Raw genomic sequence first — 23183 nt, 5'->3', positions numbered from 1 at the left:
ATAATGAGAAGTAAATGAGCTGTTACAATATTTCTCCAAATGAATTTTTCAGTTTTATTTTTTCTGGTCTTTATAATTTTTTAGGTACAGCAAAAGGAAAGTGGCTTAAAATATAAATCTTTTCTGGACTTCGCGGGTCTTGACTTGCAGATCTTCTGGAATTTTTACAGTAAATTAAAGCAAAAGTAAGTCGGAATCTCTTACAAGATGATAGTCACGTGGGACTTCCCTGGTGGCTCAGATGGTAAAGATGATAGTCATATAAGCACAACTGAAAACTCTTGAGTTTTGCTATTCTAAATGAACAGTTGTTTTTTCTTCCCCCCCAGGATTTTTTGCTTGCTACTAGTTTATCTTGTTCTGATTTGAAAAATTCGGTTATTGTTGAAAATAATATCTTACCTTTCTGTAAAATGCTTTATTTGAGCAGTGTTTTTGCAAGCATTTTGCCCTTTATAGTACCTTGTAATGATAGCCAGGTCAAGTATTATAGCGTCTTCATTTTTCCTGCTGATGAAACGGAGTCAGAAATGCATTTCCTTGCAACAGAGTAGGCAGAGTCAGACAAGGTCTGTGTCTTCAGACGTACCACGTACACTGTTCTTTCCTTTCCACCTTTCTTCTGCTCAGTTGGCATTTTTCCTGAGCCTGATGCCTAGTGGGGAGAGTCCTTCGTAGACAGCTGTGGGACCGCAAGGGAAAAACAACTGGCCCTTTTGCTCTCTGAAGGTCTTTGTCTTTCTGTAGCCCCAGGGAAGAGTGCGTCTGTGCCCAAACTCTGCTTCTGCAGCTCCTCCAGAGCTGCTTCTCGGTGCTGCAAGGAGACGCCCCGGCCGCCGCTGAGGACGCCAAGGCTCCAAGCCCGCGCCCTAGGCCGGTGGAGGCTGCCAAGGAGCTCTACGCACACCTGTGCAGTGGTAGGATTGGGGTTCCTCTTTACTGTGACCCTATTCTGGTGGTCTGCAGGGCCTCTCACTGTAGAGAACCAGGGATTCTTTGACCATGCAAACCCAGTAAAAGGTTTATGTCTTTGGAAAATGAGTTTCCTCGGTCTTCTTTGAATCATTATTTGGAGTTCAGGATTTAGTCCTCCTCAATGCCTTCCTCCTGGTTTCTGACATACAGTTGTGTTATACTGAGAGTAATTATTATCACATTCTCCAGTCTTTTTGCCTTTTCATACTGTTCATGGGGTTCTCCAGGCAGGAATACTGGAGATGTTGCCATTTCCTTCTCCAGTGGAGAATGCGATGGTTAGATAGTGTCATAGACTCAATGGACATGAATTTGAGCAAATTCCAGGAGATAGTGGAGGACAGAGTAGTCTGGCATGCTACAGTCCATGGGGTCGTAAAGAGTCAGACATGACTTAGTGACTGAATAAAAACAACAGTCAGTCTTTCCTTCAGCTAAGACACAGGGCTAAGGCTGACGGATTGAAGGGATGAGATGGTAATGATGGATTGAGAGTAAGACACGCGATCATCTGAAGTTATTTTTAAGACTTTGCCAAGTTGTGTCTCAAAAGAACAGAGAAATAATGAAAGAAAAACTGGAACATAGAGTCTTTATTTTTATTAAATGTAAACAAACCAAAAAATAATTCCTTTACACTGCCTAGCTTGTGCAAAGGTATTTCTTTGTTCTGGTAGTGCGTTTATGGATTATAGCAAATATATATATTGAAAGTGAATAGATGAGCTATATTAAAGCTGATTGTTCATTTTTATCAGTGGTGGATAGGTTGGATGGAGACTCTGTGCCCATGGAAATACTGAAACAAGAAGTCAGGAACACCCTTCTCAATGGGGCTGCCATCTTCTTTCCTGACCGACAGACCCGGCGGAATCATCTCTTCACCATGATGGTAATTATTTATGTTAAAAGTGCAGATTCCACTCTTGACCCATCTTGGCATGAAACTTAGTAGTTTTTATCTTCTCTGATGTCCTCTCGGTTTCTGTTTCCCAAAGGTGTATTTAATACTTGCCGTATGCAAAGTTTTGTGTGGGATACAGGTATCTAAGGACGTAGTACTATACTAAAGATGGGGATGACAGATAATCCCAACCTCCACTTCACAACCTGTTGGATCACAAGGGGAGGGTTTAGTCTCCTTCATCTTTATGACATGCCTACAACCAAGTGTTCTTTTTAACATTTTAACTTTTTATTATGGGAAAATCTAAATAGAGAACTGGACTAAATAATACACATCAGTCCTTCCAACCCCTCAAATGTACTCATCACCTAGATTCAGTAATTACAAACTCAAGCTAAACTTGTTTCACCTATTACATACCTCACATACTTCTCCCTGTACACCATTATATCAAAGTAAATCCCTGACTTATTTGTTGATATTTCAGTTTATATCTATAAAGAAAATACAGCTAAGTTTTAATCCTCAGCTGCATCCTCTCACCCAAAATCATGATTGAGTTGGAGTTATCCTAGGAATGAAAGGATGGTTTAACAATAGAAAATCAGTCAATGAAATCAGAGAGGAAAAAGATCAAATTGACAACTACAGAAGATACTTTAATAAGATTTAATTCTGATGATGACTAAACAACAAAACCCTTACAAACTCCCCTAATCAGGTGGAGGGCATGTATCTAAAACCTACAAAAATCAATGTACTGGCCTTTGGATTACTGACTCATCCCTTTCAAAATGAGGTATAAGCCAAGGGTGCGTACTGTCATGCTTCTCTTGATATAGTATTAGAAGGCCTAGCCACTGCTGTAGGACAAGGAAAAGAAATTTAAAAAATAACAGATAATAAAACATACAATCATTATTAGTCTGTTTAGACAAGCAACTAAATAGAATTACTGAGAAGAGTTGATAAAGAAGACGAGATGCAGCATTTTAAAAAGGCATTTCTGTATGTAACAGCTACTTAGCACATGCAATAGAAGTGCCCCGTCAGATGCATAAAGCCCTACAGAAACAAAAAAGGGAGTAAAAGAAACATAAAATGTGGTCCTTGTTGCCAAATGATTGCAGTACAGTTGGGGACACTGCCACAAGGAAGAACTGACCCCAAGTTGCAATAGGCATTTTAGAGGAGAATTCTGTTAAGTGGTTGAGGAAGGTTTCAGAGAGGAGGGAGGATTTTTCGTTGTTTTCAGCTGTCTACAAAACATGCATATCAGCTTGAGGGATCAGGTTTTTTTTTTTTCCAGTTTTACTGAGATATAATTGACATACAGCATTGTATAAGTTTAAGGTATACAGCATAAAGATTTGACTTACATAAGTCATGAAATAGTGCAATAAGTTTAATTAACATCTATCATCTCATATAGCTATAAGATCAAGGAAATAGAACTTTTTCTCCGTGTGGTGAGAACTCCTAGGATTTACTCTTTAGTCCACTTTCATATGTAATGTACAACAGCATCGATCATGTTGTACTCTACACCCCCAGTACTTATCTATGTCACAACTGGAAGTTCATACCATTTGACTACCTTTATTCAATTCCACCCATCCCTGCCTCCAACCTCTTTTTCTGTGAGTTTCTTTGTTTTTGAAGTATAATCGACCTACAACACTACATTATTTCCTGTTATACAACATAATGATTCAGTATCTCTATACATTTCAAAATGATCACCACGCTATGACTTGTCACCATATGAGAATATTATTTAGTTATTGACTGTATTCCCCACACTGCTTTTCATACCTGTGACTAATTTGCAGCTAGAAGTCTGTAGTCTTAATCTCTATTATCTATTTCTTTCCTCCTTCCACCCCTCTCAGCTCTGGGAACCACTGGTTTGTTTTTTGTATCAATGACTTTGTTTCTGGTTCATTATGTTTGTTCATTTGTTTTTTGTTTTTTTTTTTAGATTCCACATATGAGTGAAATCATACAATATTTGTCTTTCTCTGTATGACTCATTTCACTTAGCATAATACCCTCTAGGTCCATCCATGTTGTCACAAATGCAAGATTTTATGGCTAATATTCATACATACATATATGTATGTATATTCCACACCTTCTTTATCTGATCATTGATGGGCACTTAGGTTGCTTACATATCTCAGCTTTTGTGACTAATGCAGCAGTGAATATTGGGATGCATATATCTTTTCTCATTAGTGTTTCTGTTTTCTCTGGATAAATAACCAGGAGTGGAATTACTGGATCACGTGGTAGTTCTGTTTTTAATTTTTTGAGAACTTTCAAAAGCTGTTACTGTTTTCCATAATGGCTGTACCAGTTATATTCCCACCAATAATGCATGAGGGTTCCCTTTGAATCAGTTTTCACTTTGTGAGTATAACCTCTGACAGCATCAGCTGACGTGACCCATTGGATTGTGGGCAAGTCTCTGTCCCGCTTGTTTGCTGGAAGTGTTTACTAGGCAGCTGAGCAAACTTTTTTTTTTTTTTTGCTAACCTGTGTCCCACACAGAAAAATAGAAAGAGGACGTGCAACCTTTTGAATGACATTGTTGTCTGTTAGTAGAACAGCTCATTAACTTTTCCTTTGTCCATCTATCTTGAGGGCTGTATTTTTTCCCTCTTCTCATGCAGATGAATTAAACTGCTGTCCTTTGTGACCATATCTTCTCTCTCCCACCCTCTAGTGCCAGGCAGGGCCTTGGGTCTTAAATTCTCTGGAAATCATCCCCCGTGCCTTGCTAGCAGTAGATGTTCAATACATTTATTGAATTAAGAAGAGAAAAAACACCTGCAAAGTAAACCCATAGCCTCATCGGGGGTGTGATTTCTGTAACTGTCACCATTGGCTGTTTGGACTTACACAGAGAAAGCTTAGATCCTGTTTTTAAAAAAAATAGGAAGCTCATAAAAAATGTTCTCCATCTCTGCTCCCTCTTCTCAGGATGGCATGCCCAGTGATAAAAGTATACATCTTTTGGAAGTCACCTTCCTAAACATTTGCATCAGACTTTGTTGCAGGAAAGCTTCAACATATCAGCTTCAGCAGTGAAGAGAAGTAAACCTGCCTGCCCTCTTTTATTTAGGCAGGGAGATCTGCTCCCTCTTAGCACTAGGTCAGGTCTCAGTCCAGCCCATGAGGTGGTCTGCCAACCACAGCGTTCGTCATGTTTGGGAACAGTGGGCCATGGTATTTCGTTCTGCTCAAGGGCTCTGGAACTTCCATGGAGTAGATTTCCTGAATGTGCAGTTTCTTGTTTTCTAGAAGAATGTCACCGAGCAGGAACACAAGCAGTCCATGCAGCTCACTTTCCGCTCTCTCTGCACATATTTTAGGTAAGTTTATAATTCTCAATTGTCTGATACTTCAGATCTTCGCAACGTTGTTTTCCTGAGCTCTCCCTTCCTTTCAGGTGCTTCTGGAGTAACCAGGTACTTCCCTCACTCAGCCAGGTTTCTAGAGTGAGTTATCACTGGCCTTCGACGTGACTAAAAATAGTGATAGAATGATAGTCTTGTCAAGAGCTTGCTCCAAGTCCCAGTCACTGTAAGACCATTTAGAGTGGAGCTCATTGGGAGTCTCCTTGAACACTTCAGTTTCTACATAATTTTTGAAGACAAAAATAGAAGCTGCAGGAGTTTGGGCTAAAAACCCAAATATGTGAAAGCCCAACTGCAGAGACACAGAATGGTAGTTCAGCAAAAAGTGTGCTGGGAGCGGTGATGTGGAGACTGCTACCTGGATTGACTACCAGAGAAGCTTATGGGCCTGTAGGTTGCATTATTGGAGGTATAAAGTCTTGAAGAAGGGAGGGGATTAAAGCCTGAGCTGTCTGCAGGTAAACTGTGCCTTGTATGGACACCAGGCTTAGAGAACTCTATAAGATGTCTTCAGAATCAAGTGTCAAGAATGATGAAAGGACCTGGGGCTCATGTGAAGAACCTTTGAAGATGCAGGAAATATTCAGCCTGGATTGTCAAGTCAGCAGTCGTGAAATTAGGTGTATTTCCTATTGGTGGCCAAGGTGATTTATTCATCATATTTATTCCCTGGCATCTTTTCTAAGGACTCGAAGATTTATGGGCCTGTGCTTACATAAGGACTTGTGGATGGACAGTGGCACAGACCCCACTGGGACCCTGACCCTTTTCTGACTCAAACCCCTCACATGCCATAGAACTGACACTGAAAACTTGCTGGGTTCTCTTTTGAGATAGAAAGCATGAAAATCCCCTTCCTGACACGAGGTGTCATGACTACTTTATGTCCTTCCAGTGACAAGGATCCTGGCGGCCTTCTGCTGTTACCTGAGAAAGGCGACCTGGCCAACATGGACATCAACGAAGTGCTGGCGGTCATGAACACCCTGCTGTCTGTTGCCGCTCGAGAGGTAACCGATGCCGCTCCATTCCTTGGAGTCATGGCTCCTTCCCCTTTAGCCCTCGTTTACGGCGTGACTGTAACTCCATGCCTGTGAGCACAGAGGTTCCCTGTCTGCCTTTGCTCCAAGTCAGGTGAGGGGACGCTCCCCTGCCTGGCGGTGGTCAGCCAGCAGTAAACACCCGAATGTGCCCGTGAAGACTCCCTTTGAAGAAGAGGAGGGTATTTACCGAATGCTCTTGTGGTGTCAGTCAGTGAACCCAGCACAGAGTCATGTATTTGTGGTGTGAATTCTGTGGGAAATCACGTATAACTTTTTTTAAAATTTATGATTACTTTGCAAATTTGCAGGCTGATCAAATCTGAAAGGATGGTCTCTTTTCTGTGCTAATGAATTTTAAAATACTTTTTTCCTTTTTTTTTCTTTTTTAACATGAAGGGGAAAAGCTTGAGAAAGGCTTTTTGGAGGAGGTGGTACTAGAGCTCCTCATGAGCCCATGGATAGCGTCTGATCAGGCAGAGAGGGAGGGGTGTTCCCGCTAGAACAGCATGTGTAACCAGTGACAAGATGGGGAGGAGCCAGTATTTGAAGAGGAGAGTGATCATGGCTAGACTTTGAGCATGTTGGGTTTCTGGTCAGGCAGGACTTCACATGACAATGTCTGGTTGAACACTCAAGCTGAGTCAGTGCTGGGAATGGAGATTTACCATCATTAACCAACCAGTGCTAGTTGAAGCCATGAATGTTGGTGTCCTCTCATCACCAGTAGGCATCTATGTAGATAGGGTGGCCAGGAGAGTAAAAAGGCCTGGCAGGAAGAAATGCAGGAGAGATAGAAGCAGAGCGAGGAGAGAATTCAAGGACAGTAGTCAGCGGAGCCCTCAGGACTTAGGTCAAATGGGGAGGCTGTCTCTAGGCAGTGACCAATGCCTTTGAGGACCAATATCAGCGAGTGGTGGGACCCGAAAGGGTAAAATGACAGGGAGGGGAAAGGCAAGGACAGCAGGTGTGAGCAACTCTATCAAATGGAATACATGTACCAAAAAAATGTATGTTGATGGACAAGTTAAAGAAACGGCTATTTTAAGAACCAGTATGTTCCCAGTATTTTTGAAGTCCGTTCTCACCCGCTGTTCCCTTCCATGGGTCATCTTCCTTCTTCCTCACCAGAGGGAACCACTATGTTAAAGTTTATATTCATCATACCCTTGTTTTAGTTTCTAGTTATCCCTACTTAGCAGACTTGTTCTGCCTGGTTTGGGCTTTAATGGAATCATATAGTATACAGTCTTCTGGGACAAGTTTTTTTTCACTCGGCATTTTTGAGATTCATCCATGTTGATGTATGTGCTACAGTTCACCCTCCTCCCCCACCCTTCACCGGTTCACAATATTCCCCTTACGCATCTGCTATAATTTATTTATCCACTTTATTTTGGAGGGATAGTTAGGTTGTTTCTAGTTTGGAGCATTTACATGAAAATAACAAATTTTGTGCTTTGTGGATACAAGAATTTATCTCTAGGTGATTCTCTGGAGAAACTGGAGAATAAAGGTGATGGTTAGAGAGCCATAGAGGGATAAAGAATTGTTCTGTAAAATGGGTGTTTTTTGTTTTTGTTTTTAATTTGGATTGGTGTATAGCTGGTTGACAATGCTGTAATAGTTTCATGTGTGCTTAGTCACTTTAGTCATGTCCGACTCTTTGTGACCCTATAGACCAGAACCCACCAGGCTCCTCTGTCCACAGGATTCTCCAGGCAAGAATACTGGAGTGGGTTGCCATTTTCTTTTCCAGGAGTTCTTCCCGACCCAGAGATAGAACCCATGTCCCATATGTGTCCTGCATTGGCAGGCGGTTTCTTTACCACTAGCACCACCTGGGAATAGTTTCACATGAACAGCAAAAGGACTCAGCCATACATATGCATGCATCCATTCTCCCCTAAACTCCCCCCTCATCCAGGCTGCCACATAACATTGAGCAAAGCTCCATATGCTATATAGTAGGTCCTTGTTGGTTATCTGTTTTAAATATAGCAATGTGTCCTAAAATGCGAGAGATTTGATTGAAGGTTCAGGGGGAGGAGCCAGAGAAAAAAGGAATTTTTGAAGATGAGAGAGAGGAGGAGAGACACAAACAGAGAGAGAGAAAGGTGAGATAACTAGGGTGTAGGGTCCCTAAGGGGCAGAAGCGGGATGGCACACAGCCGAAATCATCTCTAGAGGTTCTGAGAAGCCGGAGGGCAAGAGAGGAGTTTTCATGCTACCATCTTTCTCGGTCACTTTGGGGTTGAAAGCTCTCTCATAACTATTCCCCACTTGCCTATAACCTCCTCACTTCTGACAGCCGCGCTCTCAGAGAGCGTCCAGGCTGCGTTCTGTGAGTGGCTGTGCTGCAGACACTCTCCTTTTGTCTCCTCCCGTGCAGTGTGAGCTGTTGATGGTTGACGGCGCTCAGAGGGAGGCGGGCTCTGTGCTCTCCTCCCTGTTCTGGTCTGTCCAGGGCAGCCTGCTCGCCTGGTGCTACCTGCAGCTGAAGAGCTCGGACTCCGGAGCCAAGGATCTCGCCGCCGATCTCACTGACAGATGTAAGTGTCAATACAGAATCCATGAAAACAGATAGGCGTTTGGGTTTGGCTCTGTGTGTGCTCTCATCTTAGTACTTCACGCATATTGTAGAGTGTATGTGCTTTTCATTTCATTATTACAAATCAGATGTCTTCAGCTTGTTGTGTTGTGTTTTTTTTCTTTTTTCCTTAAAATAGAATTCTGTAGCATGTCTTTTTGCTCTGAGTTTCCTTTCTGAATGTGATAGTGTGCCCAAGTGTGTTTATTGAAGGGCTGAGTCATTTCACAGCCCAAACATCGCCTCTGCAGTCACACAGCACTCTGAGATGATACCATCCTCTTCAGTAAAGTTTGTCCTCCCTCTTTTAATCAAGTGATCCAAAAAAGGAAGTCTCGAACTTTCAAAATCTAAGGTACATGTGAGCACTTCTGTGATCCTTGCTGATGGTGAAAATTTTCAGATTCACGTCCCATAAATCCTCAGGAAATCATTGGAAACCCAGTAAGTTCTGAGAATTTGTATGTGGAAAAATCAGTTCATCAAACCTGATCTTGGAGCTGTGTCAAAAATGCTTACAGTATTGAGTCCTGACTCTTCAAGGTTGGCCTGTCGAGTGGTGTACCTGGAGACAGGGCCTTTGTAAACAAAGGGAAAGGCAGATCAATAACTGGCTTGGTCAGCCATGTACTTTGATTTATAAAAATCATACCTCCACCCCATTGAAAAGTAGCAAAGACAAAAAAAAAAGGTCCCTCACTTTTAAGAGTAAAATTGTACTGAGGTTCGCAGTGGTTTTCCCTCCCAGAGGAAAACACTTGTAGGACACTTGATGGTCTCATGGACTTCCCTTGTGGCTCAGCTGGTAAAGAATCTGCTTGCAATGCAGGAGGCTTGGGTTCGATTCCTGGGTTGGGAAGATCTCCTGGAGAAGGAAGAGGCTACTCACTGCAGTGTTCTGGCCTAGAGAATTCCGTGGACTATATAGTCCATGGGGTTGCAAAGAGTCAGACACGACTGAGCGACTTTCACTGATGGTCTCATGGTCTTTCTGATGAAGTCCCTCCACAGCTCCTGTGACCTTCTCCAGCTTTGTCCTGGATGGTCACCAAGTAAGTGATGTTTCTACCATAGAAACTATTAACTCTTCTCCTTATGTTTTGGCAGATGTGGGGCAGTTTCTGGCATGCATGAGAGTGATTTTGGAATCCCTTTTGTCACAATATAGCGGGAAAACCATAGTAGAAAAATTATGTAACTCGGTGTTTTCGATGGCAGCTCGCCAGCTGGTAAGACAGAGTGGCAGCCGTTTGTAAGAGGCGGGAGGCGGGGTTGGTCATCTGCATCCCTGGCTGACTCCAAGGTGGACGCTGAGTGCTTCGTTCATCTTCCTGCAGGTGATCTTTCTGCTGGACTTTTGCACATTGGACATTTCACACTGCACACTCTTGAGAGAGTTCAGTGCCCTGACAGAGCTGCTGAAGGAGCTCTGCCGTGACGCCGATGGAGGGGTGAACAAGGTACCTCGAGCTGGCCTTTGCACACGCCTTGTAGCCCCTCTCAGGAGCACCGTGCCCATGCGTCACGAGACAGACCACTCAGTACAGGTCTACACAAATAAGTTGCCTCTGGAGGAGCTCCCTCTGTCTTACCAGTATTTTTTCAGTGTTTATCAACTTTACCAGTGTTGGTTTTGCCAACAAGGATAAACGCCAGTCTGGGTTGATTTGACGTGGTCAGCATTAGACAGGAGACACTGAGGAAGCTGTACATAGATTAATTTCATCATTGTGTGGCACATGATGTTATATAAAAACCATATAAATGATTAACCAGATTGAAATCCAGAAGGGAAAATCTGTTGTTGAAAGGCAAATTAGAGGGTTTGTCATTTAAAAGCATTTTCTCCCTTACTCAACTTGATAGGACTCAAAGTTTTTTCAGTGTCTTATTTGGATCTCACAACTCTGGGGAATTCAAAGGGCATATATTTAAAGGCCCGTTTTAAAGAAAAAAAAGCAAAGACTGAAAAAAGGAGGGAGAAGACAGGATAGGCTCAGGTTTGCCAAATGGGGTGTCAAGTCTTAAAACCACTGGAAATTCACACTAGTACTGGTTTGTAAGAAATAGTTCTCACAGATAGTCATAATTAAAAAAATAAAAGCTAATCGGAGTTACTGTAGTGCAATAGAAACTCCATGTCTACTCTGCTGAATAAACGTATAATGAATCTTGGTCGATATATATAGATGAGAACGTCAGGTGGAGTTTTAGCCCATGTGGTGATTTGTGTGGGGGTGTCAAAGGCTGCCATCAGGGGTGCTGATGCAGGACACAGCTTCCTGTGTGTGGGTGGATGTAGAGTGACAAAAACCCTCCTCTCTCGGCTCGTTTGTCTGCTTAGCTGGATGTTGAGACTTGGCAGCAGGAGCGCCCTGTGGTGTTGCACACGTGGACCAAGGAGTCTGCCCACAACTATGAAAATAACTGCCATGAGGTGTCTGTCTTTGTCAGCCCAGGGGCAACCTATTTCGAGGTGGAATTTGATGAGAGATGTGAAACTGAAAAAAGGTACAGCTCATCTGTTCTTTTTTCCCCAAGCAATAATGGATCAAAAATGAGAGAAGGAAAGTGATAGAGGTTGTGCTTTCACAGGTATGATTATCTAGAATTTACCGACGCCAGAGGTGGGAAAACACGGTATGACACAAAAGTTGGCACTGACAAGTGGCCCAAGGTGAGTGGTGTTTCCAGAGAATCATATGTGGCCTGTTTCTGCAACAGTTCTCCTTTTATCAGCCTCAGGGGATAATAGGGATAACGGTCTTTGAAGGGAAGTACTTATGTCATGCTTTTGTAAAAGGAGGTGTTTATATCAGAGTTCACCACCTGTTTTGTAATTAATTTTTGAGGGGTACAACCATGCCAGTTTGTTTATTTTTCGTTTGTTGCTGCACTGGCATAGCAGTGGGGTGGTTGAGTCACCACAACAGAGACTCTATGACCCAGAAAGTCTACACTTGATCTTAGCCAAACGGCCAAGAAGCGATGATGAACCAGAAAGTCTAATAACTTGCTCTCTGGTTCTTCATAGGAACAGTTCGCCGCCCCTGGTCTATATCACATTGTCCAGAGTACATGGCGAATTGTTATCCCTAGTAAGAAGGGCCGATCGGTCCAGGAAGGCCCCAACCATGGTGGTGAAAGCCAGGATTCCCTGACCATAGTCAGGGCCACATGGTCTCTGGGGCTGGGAAGTAAAGTGTTGCTTCACTGTCAGCGGTCTTGGTTGGGAGCAGAGGATCAGGCAGGATGGTCTCTGGTTGAGTAAGTGGTGGGCAGATGGGCATCTGAGATTTAGGAAACTGACCAGCAGTTTTCAACTTTGCCTCTTCATAAGGTGCAGTGGTGAATTTTCTATTTCACCACTCCGCTGTTCATTTCTCTGTTAGTACTTTCGGAGGGGGTGATAAGACATGATGGTGGGAATTATAGGCCAGTTTTAAATTTAGACTTTTTTGAGTCAAGAAGAACACGCTTCTTACTGAAGTGCTGCCTTCTTTAAGTGGTTTGACCCCATGACTTCTTTGTTTATCTCTAGAAAGTGACCTTTAAGGCTGGTCCCCGGCTGCAGTTTCTCTTCCACTCCGACAGCAGCAACAACGAGTGGGGCTACAAATTCACCGTCACCGCCTACGGCCTGCCTGATGTCGCTGTGTCTTGGGGGCTGGATTTACAGCTCCTGGTGTCCCGGCTGATGGGACGCCTCGCTTCCCAGTGCATGGCGCTCAAGTCTGTGCACCGTAAGTCCTGGAACTGTCCCTTCCCTCCTTGCTACAGCTACACTAAGAGCAAAGTGGTATCCCTGTCCTGTAAGTTGTCTCCACATGATGGCACAGCAAGGGGACTGATAAAATTCCCTCTCAGTTTCCTTGAAACCCAACCAAAGTAAAATGTCCCCTTGACGCCAGTTTCATCAGGTTGGTTCACTCAGGCACTGGGGCACATCGCCAGGGCCACGGTGGTTTCCCTGTCTGTGGAGGACGAGTCAGGGAGGGGCTGGTGTGGGCAGCACCGTCATTGTTTTGTTAAGTTTTGATACCCTCCAACAAGAAGGCAGAAATTCAGAATAAGTTAATTGTATTTTCTCTGATTATGTGACTATTTATGTGACTATGTGTAAATATGTGAACATGGATTTTACCTTAAAGTGATTTCTTCAATTTATGTGTTAAATTCATCCAAGAATGAATGAAACAAATAGAATGAAGCTATCTAGTGTAATTTTTTTCCTGTATAATTTCCTGAGTTTTTCTCCTTTTTAAAGTAAAATATGGTAGAAAAAATTGCATAATGGAAAAAGGCTAAGGGGAAAAGCCATTTTTAATCCTAATACCCAGACATGGCTATTATTAACATTTTAATCTATTTCTACCTAGTCTTTTTTTATTTGTTTATTCATAAACGCATATATGGTGGGTATTTTTCTATTACTATTATTCCTTTTCAGTTCAGTTCAGTTGCTCAGTCCTGTCCAACTCTTTGCAACCCCATGGACTATACAGTCCATGGAATTCTCCAGGCCAGAATACTAGAGTAGGGAGCCTTTACCTTCTCCCGGGGATCTTCTGAACCCAGGTCTCCTGCATTACAGGCGGGTTCTTTACCAGCTGAGCCACAGGGGAAGCCCAAGAATACTGGAGTGGGTAGCCTATCCCTTCTTCAGTGGATCTTCCCTACCCAGGAGTCGAACCGGGATCTCCTGCATTGCAGGCGGATTCTTTACCAACTGAGCTATCAGGGAAGCCCTTTTACAAGCTTAAGTTTACAAATTATGAACATGGCATTTCTAAGTGGTCTCCTGTTATACCCAAGAGATGGTTCACATTCTGTTTTCAGTTTGCTTCATGGCTTAGTTATTTCAGAGGGACCTGTACCTGAACCTGTCATACAGAATGGCAGCTTTTCAGGACTGCCTAATGGTTTCGGTTCACCAGGGTATGTGTTTATGAAGGATCACTATTAGGTTCTGCTAAATGTGGATAAATTCCCTGCAAGTCTTAATGCCCAGGTTTTTTTTTTTTTTTTTTTTAAGCCTTTCCTTCATCAGTTCAAAGTTTCTCAGTATATTAAGGGAAAAATAGAACTCTCATAAGCCTTCTTCTTCTCTTTGCAGAGTTAGGCAGTAACATGGCAGTACCTCAGGCAAAAATGGCATTAGTCCTAAACTCTCCCTTGTGGAAACCTGTCTTCAGGCACCAAATACATCCAGAGTTGGGATTAGAAGCAAGCTGGCCCACTCACCCACCCCAGGATAATAAGGAGGTATTTACTTTTCGCTTATCTTTGTATTTGGAATGAGAAATGTTTACTAATGTTTATTACTTTAAATTATAATCATTTGTGTATGTATCTTATCACCCCGCACGAAGCTGTTAGCTCCTCGAGGGCAGAAACTATCCCTTGTTCATTTGGGGTCCTCACAGGGGCCAATGTAACGGGTGTTCAAAAGTATCAACTGACAGACTCTGCAGTGGTAATATAGTAGGTGCTCAGTAAATCTCTCTTGATGGCCTTGTTTAAATGAGTTGAGTTTATTTCCTGTGCCTGCTGAGTCACACTTAAGAACAGATGGTGTATGCTATGCTTATTTGTTCGCCACAGGACAGTAGCACATTATTTAGGCTTATAATATTATAAACTAAACAAGTTTGCCCACTATATCTTTTCATCTCTCTGTCCCCCTCTCTCAGTTCTACCACTTTTCTCCCTTCTTCCCACTTTCCCCCACCCCAGTTCTTCAGTCATTAGTGGCTGGATCCAGGGACTCTTCCTTAACTTCTCTGCTCCTTCAGACCCTTTCTTCTTGTATTCCATGGCAGTCCACTGTCTTCTCTTACATGTCTCCACTCCCCTCGCTTCCTTTATTGACCTGTCTTCTTCCTTCTTCTATAAAAAGTGGGCTTTATTCAGGCTTTCTCTGCTTTCCTGCAACCCACCAAGACGTTATCCTGTCTCCTCTCTTCTGTCGTCACATCTGTGTGAAAAAAACCTAAATAATCAGTTTCCAGCCCTGGTTCTTCTCCCAGGCTCCAGTCACATATGCCTATCTTCCTGTTAGTATTTCCATTTCAGTGTTCTGACTCCCTTTAACTCAGACGTGTAAAACCAGGATGTCTCCCCGGACTGTTTGCTCCTGTTACTGTCATTATTGTTCTCCCAGGCATAAGCCGTTGTAACCTAGCATCACCTTTATCCCCACCTTGTTCTCCCCTTTGCTTCCAGTCAGCTGCAAGCCCTGTGGATTCTTCCTTGAGATCTCTTTCCGTTTTCTCTGTCTCCATCTTTATCCAGGCCCTCATCTCGCACTTGCATTGTTACATTGGTACCTACCAAGTTTGTTTTTTTTCTTTTTAAATCACTGCATTATCTTGTCATTCCACTGCCAAGCACCATTAATGGCTCCCCATTGCCCACAGGGTGAAGTCTAAACTCCTCAGTGTGACAGTCAAGGCTCTCTACAGTCTCCTTTCACCTTACCTATCTGACTCTAGTTCCCACCACTCCCCAGCTGAGACTTCAGGCCAGGTCAGTCTCCCCACTGGCTCTTAACTTCTGCTAATGGTTGTGTTCCTCAGGGCCAAACCTGCCCCGTCTTCAGGGTCCAGACCAAAACCCATCCCCTCCAGAAGGCTTTTCTTAATTACTATAGCCTGCCAGGAGCGCTCTCCTGTGACTTCTCAGCATTGGTGTCCCTTCTAGGCACTTGGCACTCGATAATCTTTATGCTTTATGGTAGTGGTAGTTTAAATGCTTTTAACGTTTTATTTATGTTTACCTTTTTTTTTTTTTTTTTTTTAAATAACCCATGTGTCTGTCTGATCCCCCCCAAATAGACTGAAACTTCCTGAGAGTATGCACTGTGTTTTATACTTCTGCTTTGGCCTAGTAGTTGTTCAGTAAACTTAATTTTTTAATGAATATGTTAAACAGGATGGTTTTTCTTGTTTTTGTTGTTCCCAGGTTAAGAACATCCCTGATGATCCCTGCCATCAATTTCTTCTTGACTTTGCACAGTCAGATCCTGCCCAGAACTTCTGTGGGCCATATTCAGAACTTTTCAAAGGATTCATACAGGCATGTAGAAAACAGGCCCCAAAGACAGATATAGTTGCTGGTTCCACTATTGATCAAGCTGTGAACGCCACCTTTGCTGCTCTGGTGTATCGCACTCCAGACTTATATGAGAAGCTGCAAAAATATGGTAACTTATACTACAGGGAATATTTTTGATCTGAAGGCCAATTGCTAAGTTTTAAGAAAGCTTTTCTTAAGTGAAAGTTTTAAAATACTTTGGAACATAAACATCCTTCTACAACTATAGACTTCATCTTGTCACTCCTACTGTGCCAATCAAGAGATTCGTGACCAATTTATAGTCAGCAGATTGCAATATATATAGCAAGTAGCCTTGAGTTTCCTCATCAACAGGTAATTTGTCTTTATCTGGAATTCTCATGGAAGACTGCTGAGAAGTTTAATGGAAAGAAAACTTAACTTGGGTTGTAGTTCCAGCTCACAAACCAGAAGTTGTGCAGCTTCAGATTAATCAGATAACCTTTGTGCACCCGAGTATCCTTATCTATAAAGTTTAGAGTTGATAAGCTCTAACATGTTAAGAAATTCCAGTCAAAACCAAAGATGTTTTGATAATTGAACGTGCTACTAACCAAGAGGAAAATGCAGGTATTAACTCTTATCTTTAGACTTGCAGCTTCTTGGTAGCATAATCCCTGCTCAGCTTCCTTTGTCAGTAGCCTGCTCATTGCCATTTCTTTTCCTCACGTCCCTTAGGGATACCATCTCTGTGTATTTACAGTAAGTGTAGACTAGAGCCTTAACAGGACCCACAAAGAGGGAGGGCCTCTCCCTACTCATAATCTTTCAGGGGAGAAAACATTTCAAACCCAGTGTAAAGACAAGGTATGGCTGTCCCGAGTACTTTGGCAGGATGTCTGTTCTTTCCATGGTGCCAATGAAATTAGCAGAAACAAATGCTTCCTTCCTTAGAGTAGATAATTGATTATTTTCTAATTATTATTATTACTACTAAGGATATTATTAGCACTGCTACCTTTATTGCTTAGTTCTTTGTGTCTCACATTGCAGAGTTTATTTCCTGAGGCCTAAAACATCTCAATTACTCACTCAAACCTTAGTATTTCCTTTAAGAAGCTGCTCAAATAAATAAAATTACACTGAAGCATGAGTGACTTAAGGAAACAGCTGTCACATGGAAGAGTGTTATCTCTGCTATTGGATGGGGGTGAACTGACCTCATCATGGTTTGGGGAAAAAAAAAATTCAGTGTATGTTTTCATAGTCAAATTGTTACCTGTGCAGGCTGTCAGTGGAAGGATAAAAGCCTTGTGAGTAAAAAGCTGAGATACAGAAGGTTTCTGGCTGGGGGAGAGGTCCTCCAGCTCTTTTTCCAATCATGTTCATACCTGTCTGCTGTTGAGATGCACACAATCAAGTGTGGGAACAAGAACTATTTCACTGTGTACAAATTGTTTCTAGAATACCTACCACTGTTGCTTTGAAGGAGGCACAATTGGTCCCAGTCCTTTCTGTCCCTGCCTCTAAGGGGCTATTTGTGGATTCTTCAAGACTGATCTACTTTGAGAGTGGTCCTTGTCTTGCTAACTTGCTTATCTTTTTTTTTTAACTTGCTTATCTTTGTCTAAAAATTTGTCACCCTTTTGGGTTAGAAATTTTCAACTAGACTGTAAGCTGTTTGAGGGCAGGGGCCATCTTTGTTTTTCTCAGCATCGCATTCCCAGTACCTGATGTAGAGCCTGGCACATTCTAGGTATTCAGAAAATTCATTGCATCAACATTGGGTCAACAGAGAGTGTCACCCTGTTCTCGTATAGTATCCTTTGCTATTTATTTGTTTTAATATTTATTTATTTGGCTGCGCCAGATCTTAGTTGCAGCATGCAGGATCTTCAGTTACAATGTGCAAACTCTTAGTTGCGGCAAGTGGAATCTAGTTCCCCGACCAGAGATCGAACCTGGGCTCCCTGCATTGGGAGCGTGGAGTCTTAGCCACTGGATCACCAGAGAAGTCCCTCCTTTGCTTTTAAGATGAAAAGAAGGGACCGGCCTCATAGGATTTATTACACAAAAGAAACCTTAAAAGCATTTTTTTTCTAATTATAAAAATAATACCTATTCATGTAGAAACCTATAAAGTACAGAAAAGCTTAAAGTAATTATCAACTGTAATTTCACCACTTCAAGAACATTTTTCTATGGTCATTTTTCTTTGTATCTTCCTGGCTTTTTATTTAGTTATATATATACATATATGTACATACCATGTTTTTACTATATTTGCTTTGTATTTTTTATTTTATTTTTGAAATTATTTATTTATTTTATTCTATTTGTCTGCGCTGGGTCTTCACTGCTTCATGCAGGCTTTCTCTAGTTGTGGCAGTCAGAGACTACACTTAGTTGTGGTGCAAGGGTTTCTCATTGCAGTGGCTTTTCTTTTTGTGGAATCACAGGTTCTAGGGCTCACAGGCTTCAGTAGTTGCAGCACATGGGCTCAATAGTTGTGGCTTACAGGCTCTGGAGCTTGGGCTCAGGCTTAGTTGCTCCACACCATGTGGAATCTTTCCAGACCAGGGATCAAACCCATGTCCCCTGAGTTAGCAGACAGATTCTTATCCACTGCACCACCAGGGAAGTCCTGTATACTCTTTTTTAAATAATTTAATTTTGTATATACTGTTTCATAACCAACCTTTTTCACTTAATATATACCATGAATCATGAATTTTTTTCATGTTAATAATTATTTCTTACTCACTTTTAATAATTTTTATTTTGCCTTTACTATTTTTTATATTTTATATTTTACCTTAATATATTTACATTTTACCTTAATAGTATATCCATTTCAAATGCTGTTCATTTGAAAAAAAGTTAGTTTGAAGTAACAGAGAACCCATTACAGGTGTTTGTAGTTCACTGATTGTTTTCTACCCCCAGGCCTCTCTTAGCACACACAGTGTGCAAGTGTCAGGGGAAGAGGTTTCCTGTGTGGAGATTGGGAAGTGACTTTGGGCTTAATGTTGCAGTAGTGAATTGTGTTAACTGAATGTAACCTCTCCTTTCCCCAGTAAACAGCGGGGGCAAGACAGCCTTGAGTGAGGAGTTTGCACAGGTGTATTCCTTGGCTGATGGGATTCGAATATGGATGGTAAGATGTTCTTTTGTGATTTTTATATATTTTGAGTTTTTCTACCATATCTTTGAATTAAGGTAAGTAGCTCTCTTCTCAAAAATATAACTTTAGGAATGCTTTTCAGAACTAAAGTTCAGTGATGCGAATGGATAAAGGATAAAAAATAATTTAGGACCCTTGAAATCATAATTTGGTGAATATTAGATTGTCAGAGTACACAGGAGTCAGTTGAGCCCCCCTTACTTGCCTTCTTCTGTAACCCAAAGGCTGCTTGGTTGAACCTAACCTGGTAGACTAGGAGAAAAAGCATTGCATTAGATTCTGGGCAACCAATAATGGATTTAGGCAGAGAGGAGGCCTTTCTCAAAGGAGAGGGCTTTCTGCATTTTGGAAAAGTGATTCTGCAGCATTCTTTGTGACAGCAATAAACTTGGAAGAGCAAGACATTCATTCGTAGGAGATATTATATTAATATTGTACTATATTACAGTGAAAGTAAATGAAATAGAGCTGCCTTTATTAGCATGGATGGTGCTCACAAGTGTGATGATGAGCAAAACATAGCAAGTTGTAGAAGGCATAGGTATGGTATTCCTCAAATAAAACTTAAACATAAACCAGATCTCTCTGTCATGTACATAAATACATAGTAAAATTACACAAATGCATGGAAATGATAAACAAGTAAAAGAGAATTCTTTTTATTTCTTAGGTGTGGAGATGAGTAGGTATATTTTAGTATTATTTATATATATATATATATATTTATAACCATCTTAAATATTGTATAGTAATTGAGAAAGCAATCTTAAAATGAGTAGAGGATGGATAATAAGATTGAAAGCAAGAGGGGACTTCCCTGGTGGTCCAGCAGGTTAGACTCTGTGCTTCCATTGCAAGGGGCATGGGTTCAATCCCTGGTTTGGGGCACTAGGATCCCACATGCTATGAGTCCAAGAAATTAAAAAAAGAAAAGAAAAAGCTTGAATGCAAGAGACTAGTTGTGATAATTAAATGAGGATGGCTTCTGCTACTTGGGAGGTAAGATAATTAGACTGTGTGATTGACGGGTATGGTGAAAAGGCAGATGGAATTTAGGACTGTTCCCGTGTTCCTGGTGGGAGTGACTTGGTGAGTGGGAAAAGTATTAACCAGAGTAGGAAGAATGGTCTTGGATCTGGGAGTGGGGAACTAAGTTCAGTTTGGGACATGTTAAGTATGAGGACACCTAGGTTATCTAAGATATCTAGCTGGAGAATTTAATAAATGTGAAATAATATACATGTCAAGGAAGAGATAATAATAACTTCAAATATTGGTAATAGGTTTTTTTAAAAAAATTTGCGTTTTTCTAGGAACATACAGCCTTGGACAAAGTACCCGATGATAACATAGTTGGTGCTCAATGTAGACTAGATAGATAGGTGGAGACCCGAACGAACAGGATCTCTCAAAAGAAACTTAAAGATAACATCATCAGAATGGTGGGAGGAGAATCAGTGTACTGACAATGTATTGACAGAGAAACCAAGGCAGTTGTTCAGTCGTTCAGTCATGTCCAACTCTGCGATCCCATGGACTGCAGCACGCTAGGCTTCCCTGTCCTTGACTGTCTCACGGATTTTGCTCAAACTCCTGTCCTTTGAGTCAGTGATGCCATCCAGCCATCTCATCCTCTGTCGCCCCCTTCTCCTCCCGCAGTTAAAGAAAGTGTGTCTGATAAAGTCAGCTCCCACAGACAGCTGAAGTGAAAAGGGTTTGGCAGTTGGGACAAAGCATATTGTAGACTCTGCTCCTGGTTCAGCGTAGGACAGACTGCAAATGACTGGACAAGATGCCAGCCTTCTCTCTTAAGACCCTGGTCTCCATACATCATTGGTCTTCTGCCCGGGCTGTCAGCACCGTGGCCCACACTGTGACCATTGCCTGTGCTGGTACTAGAAGCACCATTCTCCGCCCGGCAGTCTTAGCATCACTTAGAGGCAGTCTCACCTTCAGAGCAGGATAGAGATCAAGTTTTAGTTCAACCTCTGCTGCAAACTGGATGTGTGATTTTTGGCCACACCACACAGCTTGCGGGATCTTAGTTCCCCAACCAGGGATCGAACCCATGCCACTTACAGTGGAAACACAGTGTCCTAAAGGCTAGTGCAGGTAAGGGCCCCTCCATCTCCAGCATTCTAGAATTTTTTAAAGAATAGGATCATGGTTACAAATCCCTCCCATATAACATATAGTTGAAAAGGAGGTAGTTTTGCAGATATACCTTTAAGCAGCTTCAAATTCTGGATTATTTTTAGGACAAATGAAAACAGTTTGGTCCTGTGTGCTCACCATAGGGCTATAAAGTTCTCTGGGATCTCAACACTGTGTGCTTTTGAAGTGTTAATAGTTTGCTGTGGCTGCTCTTCCTGCCCTGTCTGGACAATGTAACCATGTGGCTCAAACCCTCCCCCAGTTAGAGATGAAGCAGAAGTCCCTGATGAACCTGGGGAGCGAGGCAGAAGAACCGTGTGGGCCGGAAGCTGCTGAGGCGAACCCCGAGAGCCTAGGTGAGTGCCCACTCCAGCTGTCATCTCTGATTTAGTAGGAAACCAGTGACCCATCTTTTGGGTTAGTTTAGTTGAAGCAGTGTTTACCTAGAGAAGGTAACACAGGCACTAAAGGTCTTTTCTAAGAACATGTCACAAATAGGGAAGTGCCAGTTGTTAATTGTTCATTGTGTGTGTGCATTAGTCACTCAGTTGTGTCCAACTCTTTGAGACCCCATGGACTGTAGCCCACCATACTCCTCTGTCCATGGAATTCTCCAGGTGAGAATACTGGAGTGGGTCGCCATTCTCTTCTCCAGGGGCTCTTCCCAACCTAGGGCTTGAACCGGGGGCTCCTTCATTGCAGGCAGGTTCCTCACCATCTGAGCCACCAGAGAAGCCCAGTTGTTCATTAACATGATCCAGATGGAGCTTTTTTAAAAAATACCTCTCTTAGGCACCAAGTGCTTTTTGAGCTACAGCTCATTATGTTTTTCAAAAAGTGTGCGTTTCTTGGTAATGTTATTACTTAAAACTCTTTTTAGTGAAATACACTGAAGATTTTGCAGAGGAAATAATGTGATGCCTGGGGTCTGCATGGAAATAATCCAGGGGGTTGTGGCAGGTGGAGGGGGTGGTATTGGGAAAGACTGTCCTTGGATTGATAGCTGTTAAATCTGGGTGAGAGGTACATGGAAGGCTCCTTATACTAGTCTCTCTATATTAGATTAATGTGTGTGAAAATGTGCACAATAAAACTTCAAGTGTGCTGATAGTGTTAGATTCTGATGTGTATAACAAGAGAAAATATGATTCCCTTCTGTCGGTAGACGTGTACATCCCTGTATTATTGGAGGTATTTCCTGTCCTAAATTGTAGACTTTAAGTAGATTATTTTCAATTCCAAAGTAGGCAACAAGTTTCATTTGGACTTTTTTTTTCATTCTCCTTCTTGCTTTTTTCACATTCAGCAAAAGAGTGTTATCAGAAGAGTCTTCTACTATTGAAATTTTTGCCCACGGGTGGAGGTTCAAAAGAAAGCTGTGACAGGTCGGTGGCCGTGGATGACACAGATCACCTGCAGCCACTGGACAAGCGCCAGAGGACAAGCTCTGTGGTGGAAGAGCACTTCCAAGCCTCTGCGTCGCCCACTGAAGCAGCGCCCCCCACTGCGGGAGACCGGAGCCCTGGCCCAGACGTGCAGCCCACGCTGCCCCCCAGCAGTGGCCCACCTGCCTTGGAAGTGTCCTCTGTCCCAGCAGAGGAGCCCTCGTCACCTTCCACTCCCACCCGGCGGCCTCCCTTCACCCGGGGACGACTCCGGCTGCTCTCCTTCCGCTCGATGGAGGAGGCTAGACCGGCACCCACGGTGAAAGAGAAGTACCCAGTGCTGAAGGACCTCATGGACTTCATTAAAGATCAGTCACTCTCCCACGAGAGGTGAGCACCTTCTCTTTTCACCTGCAGGTACCCAGTCTCATCAAAGACTTGAAGTTCATGTTATTCATAAAAATGAGCAA

At 42.4% G+C, this 23183-nt stretch overlaps 1 protein-coding gene across 2 annotated transcripts in view; it reads left to right on the top strand.

The window, feature by feature from the left end:
• Positions 1-23183, top strand: part of ZZEF1 (zinc finger ZZ-type and EF-hand domain containing 1) — a 92184-nt gene that overhangs the window by 31378 nt on the left and 37623 nt on the right. Inside the window, exons 14-29 of one of the 2 annotated variants that reach the window (XM_043903438.1) lie at positions 85-185; positions 748-917; positions 1734-1867; positions 5192-5259; positions 6200-6314; positions 8737-8896; positions 10042-10163; positions 10272-10394; positions 11279-11445; positions 11530-11611; positions 12476-12677; positions 14051-14199; positions 15898-16138; positions 19068-19147; positions 21591-21684; positions 22635-23103. In XM_043903438.1, the coding sequence (XP_043759373.1) occupies positions 85-185; positions 748-917; positions 1734-1867; positions 5192-5259; positions 6200-6314; positions 8737-8896; positions 10042-10163; positions 10272-10394; positions 11279-11445; positions 11530-11611; positions 12476-12677; positions 14051-14199; positions 15898-16138; positions 19068-19147; positions 21591-21684; positions 22635-23103 (2477 nt within the window). Of the gene's footprint in view, positions 1-84; positions 186-747; positions 918-1733; positions 1868-5188; positions 5260-6199; positions 6315-8736; positions 8897-10041; positions 10164-10271; positions 10395-11278; positions 11446-11529; positions 11612-12475; positions 12678-14050; positions 14200-15897; positions 16139-19067; positions 19148-21590; positions 21685-22634; positions 23104-23183 lie in introns of both variants that reach the window. The other variant, XM_043903437.1, reaches the window with a different exon arrangement.

This window comes from Cervus elaphus, chromosome 5 (genome assembly GCF_910594005.1).
Source record: "Cervus elaphus chromosome 5, mCerEla1.1, whole genome shotgun sequence".
Lineage (NCBI taxonomy): Eukaryota > Metazoa > Chordata > Mammalia > Artiodactyla > Cervidae > Cervus > Cervus elaphus.
Note: the sequence above shows the minus strand (reverse complement) of the source record. Positions and strands in the feature narration are given on the sequence as shown.